This window comes from Brachyistius frenatus, unplaced genomic scaffold, assembly GCF_029030835.1.
Source record: "Brachyistius frenatus isolate BFR_SWC_R1_liver_20210118 unplaced genomic scaffold, ASM2903083v1 Contig_175, whole genome shotgun sequence".
Lineage (NCBI taxonomy): Eukaryota > Metazoa > Chordata > Actinopteri > Embiotocidae > Brachyistius > Brachyistius frenatus.
This window is the reverse complement of record NW_027210774.1, coordinates 65,436-79,326: the sequence shown is the minus strand read 5'-3', so window position 1 is coordinate 79,326 and position 13,891 is coordinate 65,436. Positions and strand designations below refer to the sequence as shown.

The window sequence follows — 13,891 nt, the reverse complement described above, 5'->3', positions numbered from 1 at the left end:
ATGCTGGCTTTCTGTTTTTACATTTCGCTCTTCTCCAAAATGAATTATGCAAAGTAGCACCTTGGGAGGGAATCGGAATAGCTCATCTCATCAAAGAGCTGCTGGAAATCAATGCACCACTGCTGGGTGCGCCTGTCGGTGTGCACAGGCGCATGCATGTACAGCACATGTGCCTCTTTTGCTGTGTGTGAATATTCATAAGAGTGTGTGTGTGTGTGTGTGTGTGTGTGTGTGCGTCTGTACCCACGTCTCTTTGGGAGTGTGTCTGTGTGTATATGCGAGTTCCATCCCCAGCCTACTTTTTGCTCTGCATCTCTGTATGTATGCATGTGTCGTTCTCCGTGCTCTCTGCCTCTCAGCCTGCGCTCCCTTTAATTGGAGAAACTCGCTGGCTGACCCAGCATCACACACTCCGAGACAGCTTGGGCGCTGGATAATTTGGGCTGTATCTGGACCTGTCTCTTTATGGGCATTACTGTACACACACTGGTAGCATGGCAGAAAGGAAAGAGGATTTGCATCAACAGCCGTCGTGCCCTGGCTGCATGCACTGCAGACAAAGCACAGCCTCACATAACACAGCGAGCAGCGGTGTGACACTACACCACAGTGCCATCTAGTGACTGACTGCAACCAATCCAACTCCCTCACTGTACTGTACTTACGCGCACACAAGTACGATAAACGCGTACAACGGTACGTAACCACAAATGAGCCCCCCCCCCCCCCCCCCCCTCCCACACACACACTGGTCTCCTATCCCGATTGGCCTTGTAATGCTGGTGTGTTAACATTAAAGATGGTTTCATGAAGTAAATGTGCCTACCTGCACACACACACACACACACACACACACACACACACACACACACACACACACACACACACACACACACACACACCAATCGTTTGGCGCTGAAGCAATGGCAATAGCGTTCAAATTGACAAGACTGTGTGCTCTGACAGGTGTGCTCATGATGTCTGCGTGTTTGTTAAAAGAGATGAGGAAGGTAAAGGAAGCAGACTCTCAAAAGTAGGAGTTTGCACCACGTGCTGACGCACGAAATAGATTGTAACTTTCGGACTGTGGAGTGCGTGTGCCGTATAATTTGCGCATACAAGCATGTTTCTTGAAAATGTATCGCCAATAATGAAGTGAGTAACTTAAAAAGAACACTTTTATTTCCTCCCTCCTCCCTCTCCTCCCACCTGAACCTTAGCCGGATGACCTGGATCCCTTCCACGATCTGCTGGAGGACCGTTCCTACACCACAGATGTTAACATGCCCAGCCCCAAGCCCAAGTATGCCCAGTGCAAGGAGAGTAAGAAGGACCTGATAACGTAAGAGTCCTCCTCGTCTTTCCAATTTGCCAGTGTTCCTCCTGTCCACCTGATCCCACTTGCTTCTCCCAATCATTGCTTTGCTTCCCCCTCCCCTTCCATCTTGTTTCCTTTTTCATTCTTCTCTTTGCTCCAGTTAACCTCAGTGAACCACCTCTCTTTTTACCTCCCTCCCCCACCCTCTGCTGCTTGCAGTGGCTTGCTATAAGACTTTTATTTACCAGCTTTGTCCACATGTCCACACTGATCCCAGACCCGGTAGCTTCTACTTATACCTTCATTGCGGTGTCCCTCTTTTAATGCTTTGGCTTTCTTATGACACGGTATCATTCCACATCAAGTGTAGCTGATCTCAGGAAGCACAATATTAATCACAGACAGTGAAGCTAAACTGGAAACAATGAAAACCAACAATGAAAAAAAATCAGAAACAACCCCTTTTTCTGTAAGTTTCACATTTTCTTCTCCTTCCTTTTGGACTTATAAATCTGTCTATTTTTCCGGTGGCAGATGTCCCACACCGGGGTGTGATGGAAGTGGTCACTTGACGAGCAATTTCTCCTCACATCGAAGGTGTGACTTCCTTTTCTCCTGGTGGATTCTAAGTCTATTTCTCTTTATTGTTTTCAGCTTACCTCAACAATGCTGTCAAACACCTGTAGACAGAATGTCTCGCTCTCTCTTATTTGTTAGCCCTTTGACTATTGGCAACTTGACGTGCTGCAGCAAGGGAATCACGAAATAAGAAAAGACTAAATTAATTAAAGATTGGGTACATGTTAATTTTCTAGCTAAACCCTGGGATAAAGTTATTTCTCAATGGGCCGTGTGTAAAGCCTTCTAAGCTGATGTTATTCAGTCCTCCAGGCCCTTCCCACAGTGCAATGCAGACTAAGCATCTACCATTCAGAGCAGCGAGATTTAAGCAGAATTGCTGAGGGTTGCGGTGTGAGTCTGCAAGGACCGAGTGATGTCAGACATTCCTGCACCTACTTGAGATTTCCCCTAAAACAACCAATTCCCGATTGGGACAAAGTTCAAGTTTTTGAAAACACCCATGTGTTAATGTACTGTACTTTATATGCTCTCAGTCCTGTTTGAATCCAGAGTAGAGTGGCTGCAAGAAAACAAGCCTTCCATTTCCCTATAAATACAAATACTCAGAGGGTTAACTGTTTTAATCAACTCTCTGCACTTGCATCATGGCTTTTTTTTACATTTCCTGTTTAATTTTTTAATTTTTTTTTTGCATGTCTTTGAAATGGGGATATGAGTGACTGTTTTGTGTCACCGTGGTTGGAGTGTCTTTTCTTTTCTTTTATATTTTCGTATAACTAATGTTCCATTGGTGTATTTTTCAGTCTCTCAGGTTGTCCTTTAGCTGATAAAAGCATTCGAAGTATGCTGGCCAACAACGCACAAGAGCTCAAGTAAGGCCTGAGATGACTCACTGATACTGTTTATGATGATTTGTATGTTTTGCTTATTCTGCCTCGGGTAATGTCAACTTTAGAGTTAGTGTGCATAAATGTAAAAACTGGTTATATAAAGCACAAATATGCCAAAATATAGCGCTTTACTTCACTGCGCTTTAAGGAAAACAATTTAAAGCTCATATATTAAGGTCCTATATTCTATTTTTAGTCTCATATTTTCAACAAATCATACAAAATTACCATAAACAACAATGGCGATATCCCACCAACAAGTATGTATGAATGGGTGTGTATCCAAATATATCTTATTGCTCTGTGCCATGGGGGTCCATTTTTGCCTCAAAGCACATCTTGTTTCTTTACCATGAACACATACACTGTAGTTTACTTTGACTTAGTCCCACATACACTGTCCTACAACCCAGAATACTTTCTAGAGCACTAAATGTACATCAGTCCACTGCCGAAAATAGTCCCGAACAAATACACCTACTTCTTTTGTTTAAGAAAAGTGTGCTAAAAAGTGCAATGGCCAGCTATTTCAGAAAATGATCTAACTTTTTTCCAATATAAAACTAAATATTCACAACCCATTTTAAAGACTTAAGTGTTCAGTAGAAACTAATGGGCTTGGAGTTGAGAGCCACAGATACATTTTTTTTTAAAAGTACTGTTAGACGTAATTGTTTGTTTTAGTCTTTGAAGGAATTTATGAAAATATAATAAATGTAGAATATCACCATTCTTATTCTTAGCCAATCTATTAATTAGACCAATGTGCAAATACATAAGATCTCAGGGGATGTCAGAGCCCGTAATTATATATTTATTTATTTTTTCTGGTGAGGGTTCAAACATAAAAAAAGGATTTAGCGTTTATTCATGCTGAAAATATCATTTCATGTTGAAATCCTAAAAGTGAACAGTGAACAACTTAGCTAATGTATATGTTGCTTGTCCTGCTGTATATCGACCTGTTAAAACCATATGTCGGCAGCTGTTTCATGCTGAATAGACAATGAACTTTGCAAAAAATTGTCCAACCTATAGATTATTGCAATTTGTATTTCATCCTCTTAAAGGCACATTGCATATCATCCTTCAGCTACAGCACTTTTGCTGTAGACCCTGAGCCCTTTTTGTGTTTTCTGCCCCAGGTGCCCGACACCAGGGTGCGACGGTTCGGGACATATCACTGGCAACTACGCCTCACACAGAAGGTAAATCACGAATTCAACAAACACATGAACCATTCTTTCTCTTTCCTTTCTTTTCTATCTGGTAAAGATCCCTGTTTTAACTATTCTCTCTCTCTCTCACACATACACACACACTCACACTCTCACACACACACACACACACACACACACACGCACGCACGCACGCACACACACACATACCGCATGCTCTAACACTATCATTTATCTGCAGTCTTTCAGGGTGTCCGCGGGCCAGGAAAAGTGGGATAAAGATCATCCACAGTAAAGAGAACAAGGAGGACCAGGAGCCTATCAGGTACAGTACAGACACTGATCATCAGTCTTCTGTCTCCCTTTAAAACCTTGATGCTGAGGCTCTTCCTAGTGCTATGCACACTGCTCACTGCTCACTGCTCACTATACATTTCCCATGTGACATATGACATGACATATGACTTTACATTTCCTGTTTTAAAATGATGCAACGAAGCTGCATGAATGCAAGCAGAAGTGCACTGAATATTCTGATTCCTGATCAGTGTTGCCGTGTCTTGCGCAGTCAGTGCATGTCTTCCTGTTTGACATGCATTACAGTAAGCGGGAATAAATCAGTATTAGCTCTGACAAGACAAATGTGTTCTTAGTGTAAAGTTTCAACCCGGGTCTAAAGGTGCAGGAGAAACTTCAGAAGTGCAAGGTTGTAGCAGTTTGGGGGGGTGGGGGGGGGTTTCCGCAGTCTCTGGTGAACTCCTGCAGACGTCTAGGTAGGGAAAGAAAGAGAGGCGAGCAGAGAGGGAGAGATGGAGGCAGAGAGAGATTGATTGACTCTACCTAAATCCCACAATGGGCTTCTCTGGCCTCATCCCTGCAGCTGCATTGATTTCTCTGGTGGTGCAGAGCACAAACAACACAGTTTGATCATTCTCAAGCTTGTCATTCTGTTGGATTCTGAGGACGGTTTGCCACAGGTAACAGGATGCTCTGTTCATTATAATGTGTCTTTATCGGTGTCTCTAACTAATAAAATCAAATAAATTAAGAGGATTTAACACATTAAAAAAAAAAATTTTTGATTGAAGAGTTTTCCAGTTGTGCAGTATTGAATGTAAAAGGAGGTAAATCAACTCTACATCTTGATCTTTCCAGCTACCCTCTTGGGAGTAGGGTTAATGACACCATCCTTCTCCATCTTCCTCGTGATCTTATTATACCCAGAGGGAAGGTCACTGCACCCTCCCTCAATATTCTTAGCCTATGTGTCCTTTTCAAGACAAAGATCATGACCTGACCATGTTTCTGTCATTTGGAATGCGCTCCTGTGCTACAGGGCCTGGTTTAAGCTTTTACACTCAGGGGCTGCATGAAAACAACTAGGGGGAGCAGTAGAAGGGTGAAAACATTGTATTTGTTATCTTTGGTAGACTTTTGGGTGAGCATGTGAGGGGATTTTCTCACATTTTCCAACTTTATTTCAGCCGTCCCTTGTGAGATATTTATACAAAATAGTATGTGATCAAATATAATTACAGGTATTAATAAAGAGTGGCCATATCAATGGTCCTTTCTTGCACATTCTTGGACAGTTAAAGGGAAACTCGAGTATTTTTTACCTATTTTCCTATCATTTGGCATCTAAGTGACTAATGGAGACAACAATTTTTGAAATCAGTCCTGTATAGAGTGAGAGTGCTTCAGGGGCTCAGCTAAGAATCAGATTATTCATATGATTTTCTGACAAAATTATTGAAAGGAGCCCCAACCGGAAAGTAAAGTCTCGCTCAACTCTCTCTCAACGCACTGCCTTAAGATAATAGCATTACCGCCACTCTTTCTCCAGCAGCTGTCTCCACTTTTTGAACAACATTTTTCTTCAGAAAAAGGGGCTTTAATTTAGGATTTCACTGCAAAACCCAATAGTAGTGTAATGCATCAATTTATAGCACAACTAGCCACAAAGGCAGCGCGTCCCGTTCCAACAGTCTATGAAAGATGCGTGAAGAGTTAGTTTTTCCATATTTTGTACAACACCAAGCCATGGTTTCTTCACTCTAACACACCAGCACTCTCTCCAACGCTCACTCACTTTTCCGAATTTGTCTTCCTGCAACAACTCACCTCCAGCAAGCTTTTAGAGCAATACTTCTGTTTGGTGTCAGCGATCATTTCCGTAATTGTTTTAAGAATCATCATTAAAAGATGATGATATAGTCAAGGGCATGGCAGGGAAATTGGGATTCAAATAATGAATTGAGTGGCCTACAGAGGAGGAATGGCTAAATCAATACAGATAGATTTGGGGATAGAATGAAATTTGAACCTGGACAGCGAATTTTGGCAGAATGTGGTCAATATCTGAAGGGATCAGCAAAAGTTTACATAAATATGATCAGATATTTCTCCAAAGACTCCATAGAAACTGATAATGGATTAAAATGTGTGCTGGCAGTGCAAAATAGAAGATGGAACTATATGTATAATACTGTAGTCAGAGAGTTAATGTTTTGGAAGTGTAGTGAATCAAGAAATTAACTGATTAAGCAAATTCCTCGTACTGAGGACAGATCTCAGATACTAAACTGTACAAAGCAGTGCACCTGATACTCCCTTTTTTTCTTTTCGCAGTCAAAAAGCCATAAAGTTGAACTAAAACCAGGAGGCTTCTATTGCAGAACAGATGCTGGTTTTAACCATAATCCATTTTGCAAGGTGTGACATTTGGTATAATTTGCTGCCTCATTGCATCTGATTACCACTGATGTTGATGCACTGTCACTATTCCAAAACTGTGATAAGGCCGCCACCGAGACAGCTTTAAAATAAGATGATCATATCTTTATTTATATCAAAGCTAAAAAAAAAAAAAAAAAAAGATATAGGTAAACAGAAAAATGAAATTTGCTCACATAGTACTTGGTGTTTTACCACTGAGAAGGCAAGCACAGCCAGTAGCTGACACTTCCAGGTTAGTCTTTGTAGAAATAAGGATGCTGTCTCCTGTTTGAAGAAAAGCTGAAGGATGTTTTACTTGCAAGTGAAGTTATAAAAATCCGCCACCCATTAAATAAAGGTCACTTTGTTTCACACCAGGTGTCCAGTCCCGGGCTGTGATGGTCAGGGACACGTGACAGGAAAGTACGCATCCCACAGAAGTGCATCAGGATGCCCCATCGCAGCCAAGAGACAAAAAGATGGCTACCTAAATGGCATTCAGTTCACATGGAAATCTGGAAAGACGGAGGGCATGTGCTGCCCAACTCCCGGCTGCGACGGCTCGGGTCATGTCAGCGGCAGCTTCCTGACACATCGGAGGTGGGCCCGGAGTAATAAACATTGGTATTCGAAAGAAAGAATTACTATGTGTTGTTGCTGCAACTGACTTATTTCATAACCAAGATGGATTGAACGAGGTGTACATTTTTTGTGACATGGGCCATACATATTTTAAGTTTGATATGAATAGCTGAACACTGCAAAGATTGTTATCTGTACTACAAATATGTAGCTGGAGCCAGTAGCTAGTTTGGAAGGCTGGAAACATGAGGGAAATTGTTAGTCCACGTCTGTCCAGTGGTAACAAAATCTGCCATCCCCTCTGAACCTCTCTCATTAACAGGTCAAATCTTGTTTGACGAATTGCCGGGGCAACCAGGAGACTTCAGGAAAGCTACTGGCCCAGGCCAAGACATAGTCAGGTGTCTAACCTTGTAAAACCTAGTGCTGCTAGGACAGAGTCCGGCTCGCTGTTTGCTCCTGTTTCCGGTCTTTATTCGCAGCTAAACTAACGGGGCAGCTGCACAGATATTCCCCTTACAAGAAAGCGAATAGGTGCAGTTCCTAAAAACGATTCTCTTTAAGTGTGACACTGATGGAATATTTCGTCATCCTTCCTTTAAATAAAACACAGCAGTCTATAAATCATGTTGGGTTATTGGTATTTTGCGTGTGGAAAACCACAACATGCTGAAACAATGCTATCGTCTTCTTGTCGCCGCCTCCAGTCTGTCAGGTTGTCCACGTGCCACCTCCGCCATGAGGAAAGCCAGACTCTCTGGGGTGGAAATGCTAACAATAAAGCAGCAACGTGCCAGCAACGGTAACTACAACTACCACTCACCCACACAATGCGGCCAATCAGGAACATGGACGCGGAATGATTTACTGAAGAGAGTTCCAATTTCAGATAATAAACCATTTAGGAGGGGCGTGTGTGTGTGTGTGTGTGTGTGTGTGTGTGTGTGTGTGTGTGTGTGTGTGTGTGTGTGTGTGTGTGTGTGTGTGTGTGTGTGTGTGTGTGTGTGTGTGTGTGTGTGTGTGTGTGTGGCGAGCAGCATCAGGATGTAAATAGAAGAATGGCTCCAATCTGGGTTGGCAGTATTCAGACATGGACTATCTGAACTTGCTCGTGGTCGTGTGCTCCATCTGTTAACCACTTCACCCTGGGCTGTTGTCAATTTTAATATTTTTGACGAAGGAACGTGCCAAAAACTTAATGCAATTTGTTTGAGATAGTTGAGCCTTAATCAGCTAAAATGACCTCTCCATATTTTGTTGTGGAGGCGAAGACAGTCTCTCACACACACAACAGAACATTCCAGCAGAAATCCTACACAAAGCAGTCACATAGAGTCATTTTGAATCATTTCAGTCCCAGCATACTGTGAAGGCTGTAAATCTCATTCCTGACTGAGGTCTTGTAGTCTAGTGTCAGTTTTAATGCTGCTCCTCCTGCACAGGGCTGGAGCACGAAGAGGAGATCAAACAGCTGGATGAAGAAATCAAAGATTTAAGTGACTCTAATTCGCAAGTGGAAGCAGACATGATCAAACTTCGAACACAGGTGAGTCCCTTCCTGTACGCTCCACTCACTGACCTGTGTCTGTATCTGATTCGGCAGTACAGTGTAGCCGCCCGTGATGATCGCGAAAGCTGCACTGTGACATTGTGTCATCCACCCTTCCTCTCTGCAGATCACAACAATGGAGTCCAACTTGAAGTCCATAGAGGAGGAAAACAAGGTGATTGAACAGCAAAATGAATCTCTCCTGCATGAGCTGGCCAACCTCAGCCAGTCACTGATTAACAGTTTAGCTAATGTCCAGCTCCCTCATATGGTAAGGGCCAACAGGAACGGCAAGCCAGCAAGTTGCAGAATATAGCAAACCATAGCATTACTTGTGTATTTAACCACAGCCTACTGTGCATGCTTAGTCTAAAATGTGGAGCACTGCTTGTCTTTCCAAACAGTGAGGGGGAGTTGTGATAATTCGGTTTGATTGGGCATGTAGTTTGTCACAGTGGTTAGCAACTCCAACAATTACAATTAACCTTCTGAGCTGAAACAAAAATGTATTTAGCGTATATTGAGGTTTTGATTGTTCTTTAAAGCGATAAAATGATTAAAAAGCTTCACTATATTGTATTGTAAATCGGTTGAGTTTTCAAAGCAAATTGTCTTTCATTGTCATTTTAATTCTTGACCGTTGACGTTTTTTTGAGGAATGAAAACGTCAAGGAAAAATGCAAATAGTTAACCGGCACATAAACATATAAGATTAAACGCTTCAGATACTTTACTCTGTTCACTTTCATTTCAACTTCCATTCTTTTTTTGGGCTCTTGACAATATCACAATAAGTACTACATAGTAATCACGCACAATTATGTCCTGTTTTATCCATCACAGTGCCATTCTTTCATGATATCCTCTTACATAATGGACCAGTTACCATTCACTGACAAAGGACTTTATTAAACCTCAGTTAAGTATCCTTCTCCAAGTGTTAAGCCATTCTTATAATCATACCCTGCTTTTATATTTCACCAGTTGTTCAGACAAACAAAGACTCATTTATTTTATTCATTTTTTTTTTCTCACAAATGATAATATAACACCAATTGGTTTTGTCTTGTGTGTCTTCATTTGTGGTCCCGCTTCTATTTTTTTTTTCAGTTAATCCGAGGGCTGCTGTGTGCCGCTTTATGTGGAATACTGCCCTCTATTGTTTATATTTAACAATAACAACTTACTTCCTCAAAATGAGCTAATAGAAATCTATCCCTTCTTTCCCTTCCCAGAAACCACTGGCACACAAAGAGCCTCCTCTAAGGAATAACAGCTGCTTACAGCTGCACCAGCAAGTAAGTTAATTATTTGAATCATTCAAACTGTTTTACTTGTTATGTTATTATGATCGAGGCAAAGAATGGAGTTTAATCTTAAAATCAACTAAATACCTAGAATTTACAAGTCTCAAATTGTTAGGACCTTTATTTGCTTCCTTTTCTACTTGTCATAAACCACATACCATATCCATATGTGTGTCCATGTTGTTCTTTCTAAATGTGCTGTAATGATCTGGGAATGTGATGGAAGATGAGAGATTTGCTGTTATAATAAAGCTTGGTCCATCACTGAGCAAACTTAAAACTAAAAATGTACAAAAGTACTTTCAAAATGACACAACACTGATTGGACATTTTCTTATATCATTTTTTTTTTATGGACACACACAACTCAGACATTTTTTGAATTAAATCAGATAAAAAAAATTTTTTTTTACATATTTCTTCTTTAAATTAGAAGGAGATACGCAGAGCCTTTTCTTCTACCAACCTACATGTCATGTTTTTTTGGACCTGCAGGAGCCAATAAGCGAGCAGAACTTCGATGCCTACGTCACCACTCTGACGGATATGTACACAAACCAAGAGCAGTACCAGAGCCCAGAAAACAAAGCGCTGTTGGAAAACATCAAGCAAGCTGTTCAAGGGATCCAAGTGTAACATTTCAGAGAAGGGAGATTTTTGTTCCCCCGGCGGCTGCGCGTGGTGTATCAGGATCCACACACAAACAGGCAGTGAAGATTTGATCTCCTCGATTTGGTGCAGTAACTTATATAGTGTTATATATTCTAAATTCTAAATTCTGTTCTTTAAAAAAAAAAAAAAAAAAAAAAAGGTATTATGCTTAGGAAGACCTCACGATAATTTATTTCTCTCATTTCTTTTTATGTCTTGCTTTGAGGAAGAACATAAAAGAATAAACCGCAAAATAGTTTTTGAGGACATTCACATTTTGTACGTTTTCATATGAGCTGACATAGTGTCATGTAATGTTTCTAGCTGCTCATGTATGCACATTTTTAGTGTATATTTCTGAACAGTAAGCTAATGATAACGGAACGTGAGTTCTTTTTATTGCTTGACAACAAAGCATTTTAGATGAAAAAAGTGGACAGTGAAATAAAAGTGAAAAAAAAACTACAAGCGAGGAGGAAGCTACTTGGTTTTGGACTTGATGATTTTAAATGTTGTTTTTTTTTCCCTTCTTCTTTGTCTTCTTACTCTACTTGCGTGTAGATTGTTCAAGAGCAAGAACTGGTTTGCAAATCGCTTTATTTTCTGACAATGCTTGAGAAATGTTTGTGCTTTGTTTTGATGAAAAGAAAAGATGTGTAGCTGTAGGTGGGGGCATTTCTAATTGGTGCTGTAAATGATTCTGGAGAGGAAACTGACTTGATGTATGTATGAATGTATGTATGAACAGTTATATTGTAAACATCATTACACGGAAACCCGATGGTGGAAATCCCATGATCTAGGAGAGCCAATTAATTCCTAGAGGAACACATCTGTGCAGCGCATGCATGTTCACATGCTCATCCTTAATTAGTTTTAAGTAGAAAAGATGTGTAAAGACAATGACGTATAGAGACTACATCCTAGCCTTTCTTGTATCAAATCTGCTCAATTTCGAGACTTGTGTTGCGAGGATCAAGAAATGTCTCAGCAATATTACAACTAAATCATTTGTTTATAGTAGGTACGGGATGCAATCTGCAAAGGAAAAAAGGTTGGGTATATGCAATTTCTTGTTTATAAGCATAGCGGGGTAACATGAATCTTTTTAATATAGCCTATGTAAAATATTGATTTTTATACAAATCTTTTAATACAAAAAGTCTTTTTAAAAAAGAGGAGCCAACCTGGACATTGAGTTTTAGAAGCGAAAGTAGCTTATATGAGTTCCACTTTTTTTCTGTACGATTTTGCACAGGGACACCTTCGTTTCCATGTTTTGATGTTCTTACAGAAACTAAAAGCAGTACCCGAGAGCCTAATAAGAGGGTTTCAGAGGGTTTTGTAAAGAGTATTTATAGAGTATGACAGCAGGACTTACAGGGTCACTGTCCCCACTTATGTGCCAGTAGACTATTTGCACTTGTCCTTGAAGATATTATCCTTACGTACGGCAGCGTGCAATTTTCCAGGTGACCTCTTTGGCACACGATTGGAGCAACCAACTGCTTGGAGCCACTGTTGGTGTGGATTTAGTACCACTGAGAGAGGAAGAACAGGGACTTGAAATCAGAGAAGAGGATTATAACCATAGCAGTTATACTGTAGGCTATTATCAAGTGTAAAAACATTAACAAAGTTCTTTCATTTTTGCTATGTTTTAGGAAGATGAAGTTATCCCCCAGCAGCACTTTATATCTAATCACTGTACAAAGGATTAAATAGTCAATCAATTCAAGGTTTTAAAAAAAAGCAGAAGAAGCGAAGGCCGAGTGAAACGAGACCTTCGTGGGGTGATACAATCCAGCGTCACATCCGTATGCCTGACTGTATACGCCCCGCCATTCTGTTGTCCTAGTTGTTAGCGATCATGTTCAGAATTTGCCTTTTTGAGAGCTAATGCAAAAGGTGCTTGTCGTTCACCTGATTGAATCTCATTTATTGTACTTTACTGTCCTCTTTCAGGACTCTACTACCCATCATCCATGACTGCATACGCCTTTTTCCACAGCATCGTGTCTGCAGCTTTTTGCCAATATAGTAATGCTTCAGTAGAGTAATAGCTAGTACCAGTTTTTGAATTAATTCTCATTATCAGTGAAAATGGAAAAAGGGATTTTAAAGCACAAACTGGCTGCTCATCTGATGTTGGTACATAAATCACAAATCTGAAAAGAGTTATTTGTGACTATCTATAGGGAACACAAAAAGGTTGTCACATATTTAGAATGCTGACTTTTCATATAAATTATTGTGAATTCATCAGAGTTTATTCTTTTGTTTGAGCCAGTTCATTTTGAGATTGATTTCAGTGACCATTAACAAAGACAGGATTTTGTATAAACTATTGTGCTCTCTGTGGAACTGAAGTTTGATTTATTTTTGTACTACACAGCATGGATTTGTTGACATTTTAATTTTGCTATAAATGTGTGAAATCACAAGTTGCTGTGATATTTCATTTATAAATTGTGAACTTTGTACAATTTTTGTCATGCTGGATGTTGACACATCTTACTCAGAATAAAGAAAAAATGTGTTGCCAGAGGCCTGTAAAAGGATTTCTTTTGTGTGTTCATTAATCATTCCCAGAGAACCTGTCTTTTTTATTAATTGTAAAACTGTTACAGTTGTATTTCATATAAACATGCCACCTGCAGATGTCAGCAAACTCAAGCCACAATCCACATATCCTGCACACTGTGCAGTGTGCCGCTGCCAAAGATGAATGATCCCTGTTACCGGAGGCTACGTTGATATTGCGAGGGCATTTTGTTAGATAATATTTTACATCAGTGATTGGCAAGTTGCAGGCTGTGGGTCACATCTGGCTCTCCAAAAAGATATTTGGCATCCCCAACAAAAGTTCTCCATTTCAAAGTCTGCATCGAAACCTCTGCACATATCTTCTTAATTCTAATGTAACTGGATATGTTTAACAAACTTGACCCTGCAACGGGGTTTTTTTAAGGCGGCAATATCGACAGTATTATTATCAAGTCAAAATGAAGCAGGTCAGCTTAAAAAAAATATATATTTCTTGCGACTAAACACAAAAGCGTGCTTTTGTGGCGATCAGTGACAGCTGATGTTAATCGATTCGTTTATCAACAGAA

The 13,891-nt window shown here is 40.3% G+C and overlaps 1 protein-coding gene across 8 annotated transcripts in view; it reads left to right on the top strand.

The window, feature by feature from the left end:
• The window catches only part of myt1lb (myelin transcription factor 1-like, b), a 100,704-nt gene extending 87,382 nt beyond the window's left edge, over positions 1-13,322 (top strand). For 6 of the 8 annotated variants that reach the window (XM_069717446.1, XM_069717447.1, XM_069717445.1 and 3 more), the window contains 10 exons: positions 1,221-1,342; positions 2,704-2,772; positions 3,936-3,998; positions 4,210-4,293; positions 7,065-7,286; positions 7,976-8,070; positions 8,711-8,814; positions 8,945-9,088; positions 10,053-10,115; positions 10,620-13,322. In XM_069717446.1, coding sequence (XP_069573547.1) covers positions 1,221-1,342; positions 2,704-2,772; positions 3,936-3,998; positions 4,210-4,293; positions 7,065-7,286; positions 7,976-8,070; positions 8,711-8,814; positions 8,945-9,088; positions 10,053-10,115; positions 10,620-10,760 — 1,107 coding nt within the window. In that variant the 3' untranslated portion in view covers positions 10,761-13,322. Of the gene's footprint in view, positions 1-1,220; positions 1,343-2,703; positions 2,773-3,935; positions 3,999-4,209; positions 4,294-7,064; positions 7,287-7,975; positions 8,071-8,710; positions 8,815-8,944; positions 9,089-9,660; positions 9,736-10,052; positions 10,116-10,619 lie in introns of all 8 variants that reach the window. The other 2 variants (XR_011311793.1, XM_069717448.1) reach the window with 2 other exon arrangements.
• Positions 13,323-13,891: the final 569 nt, after the last annotated feature.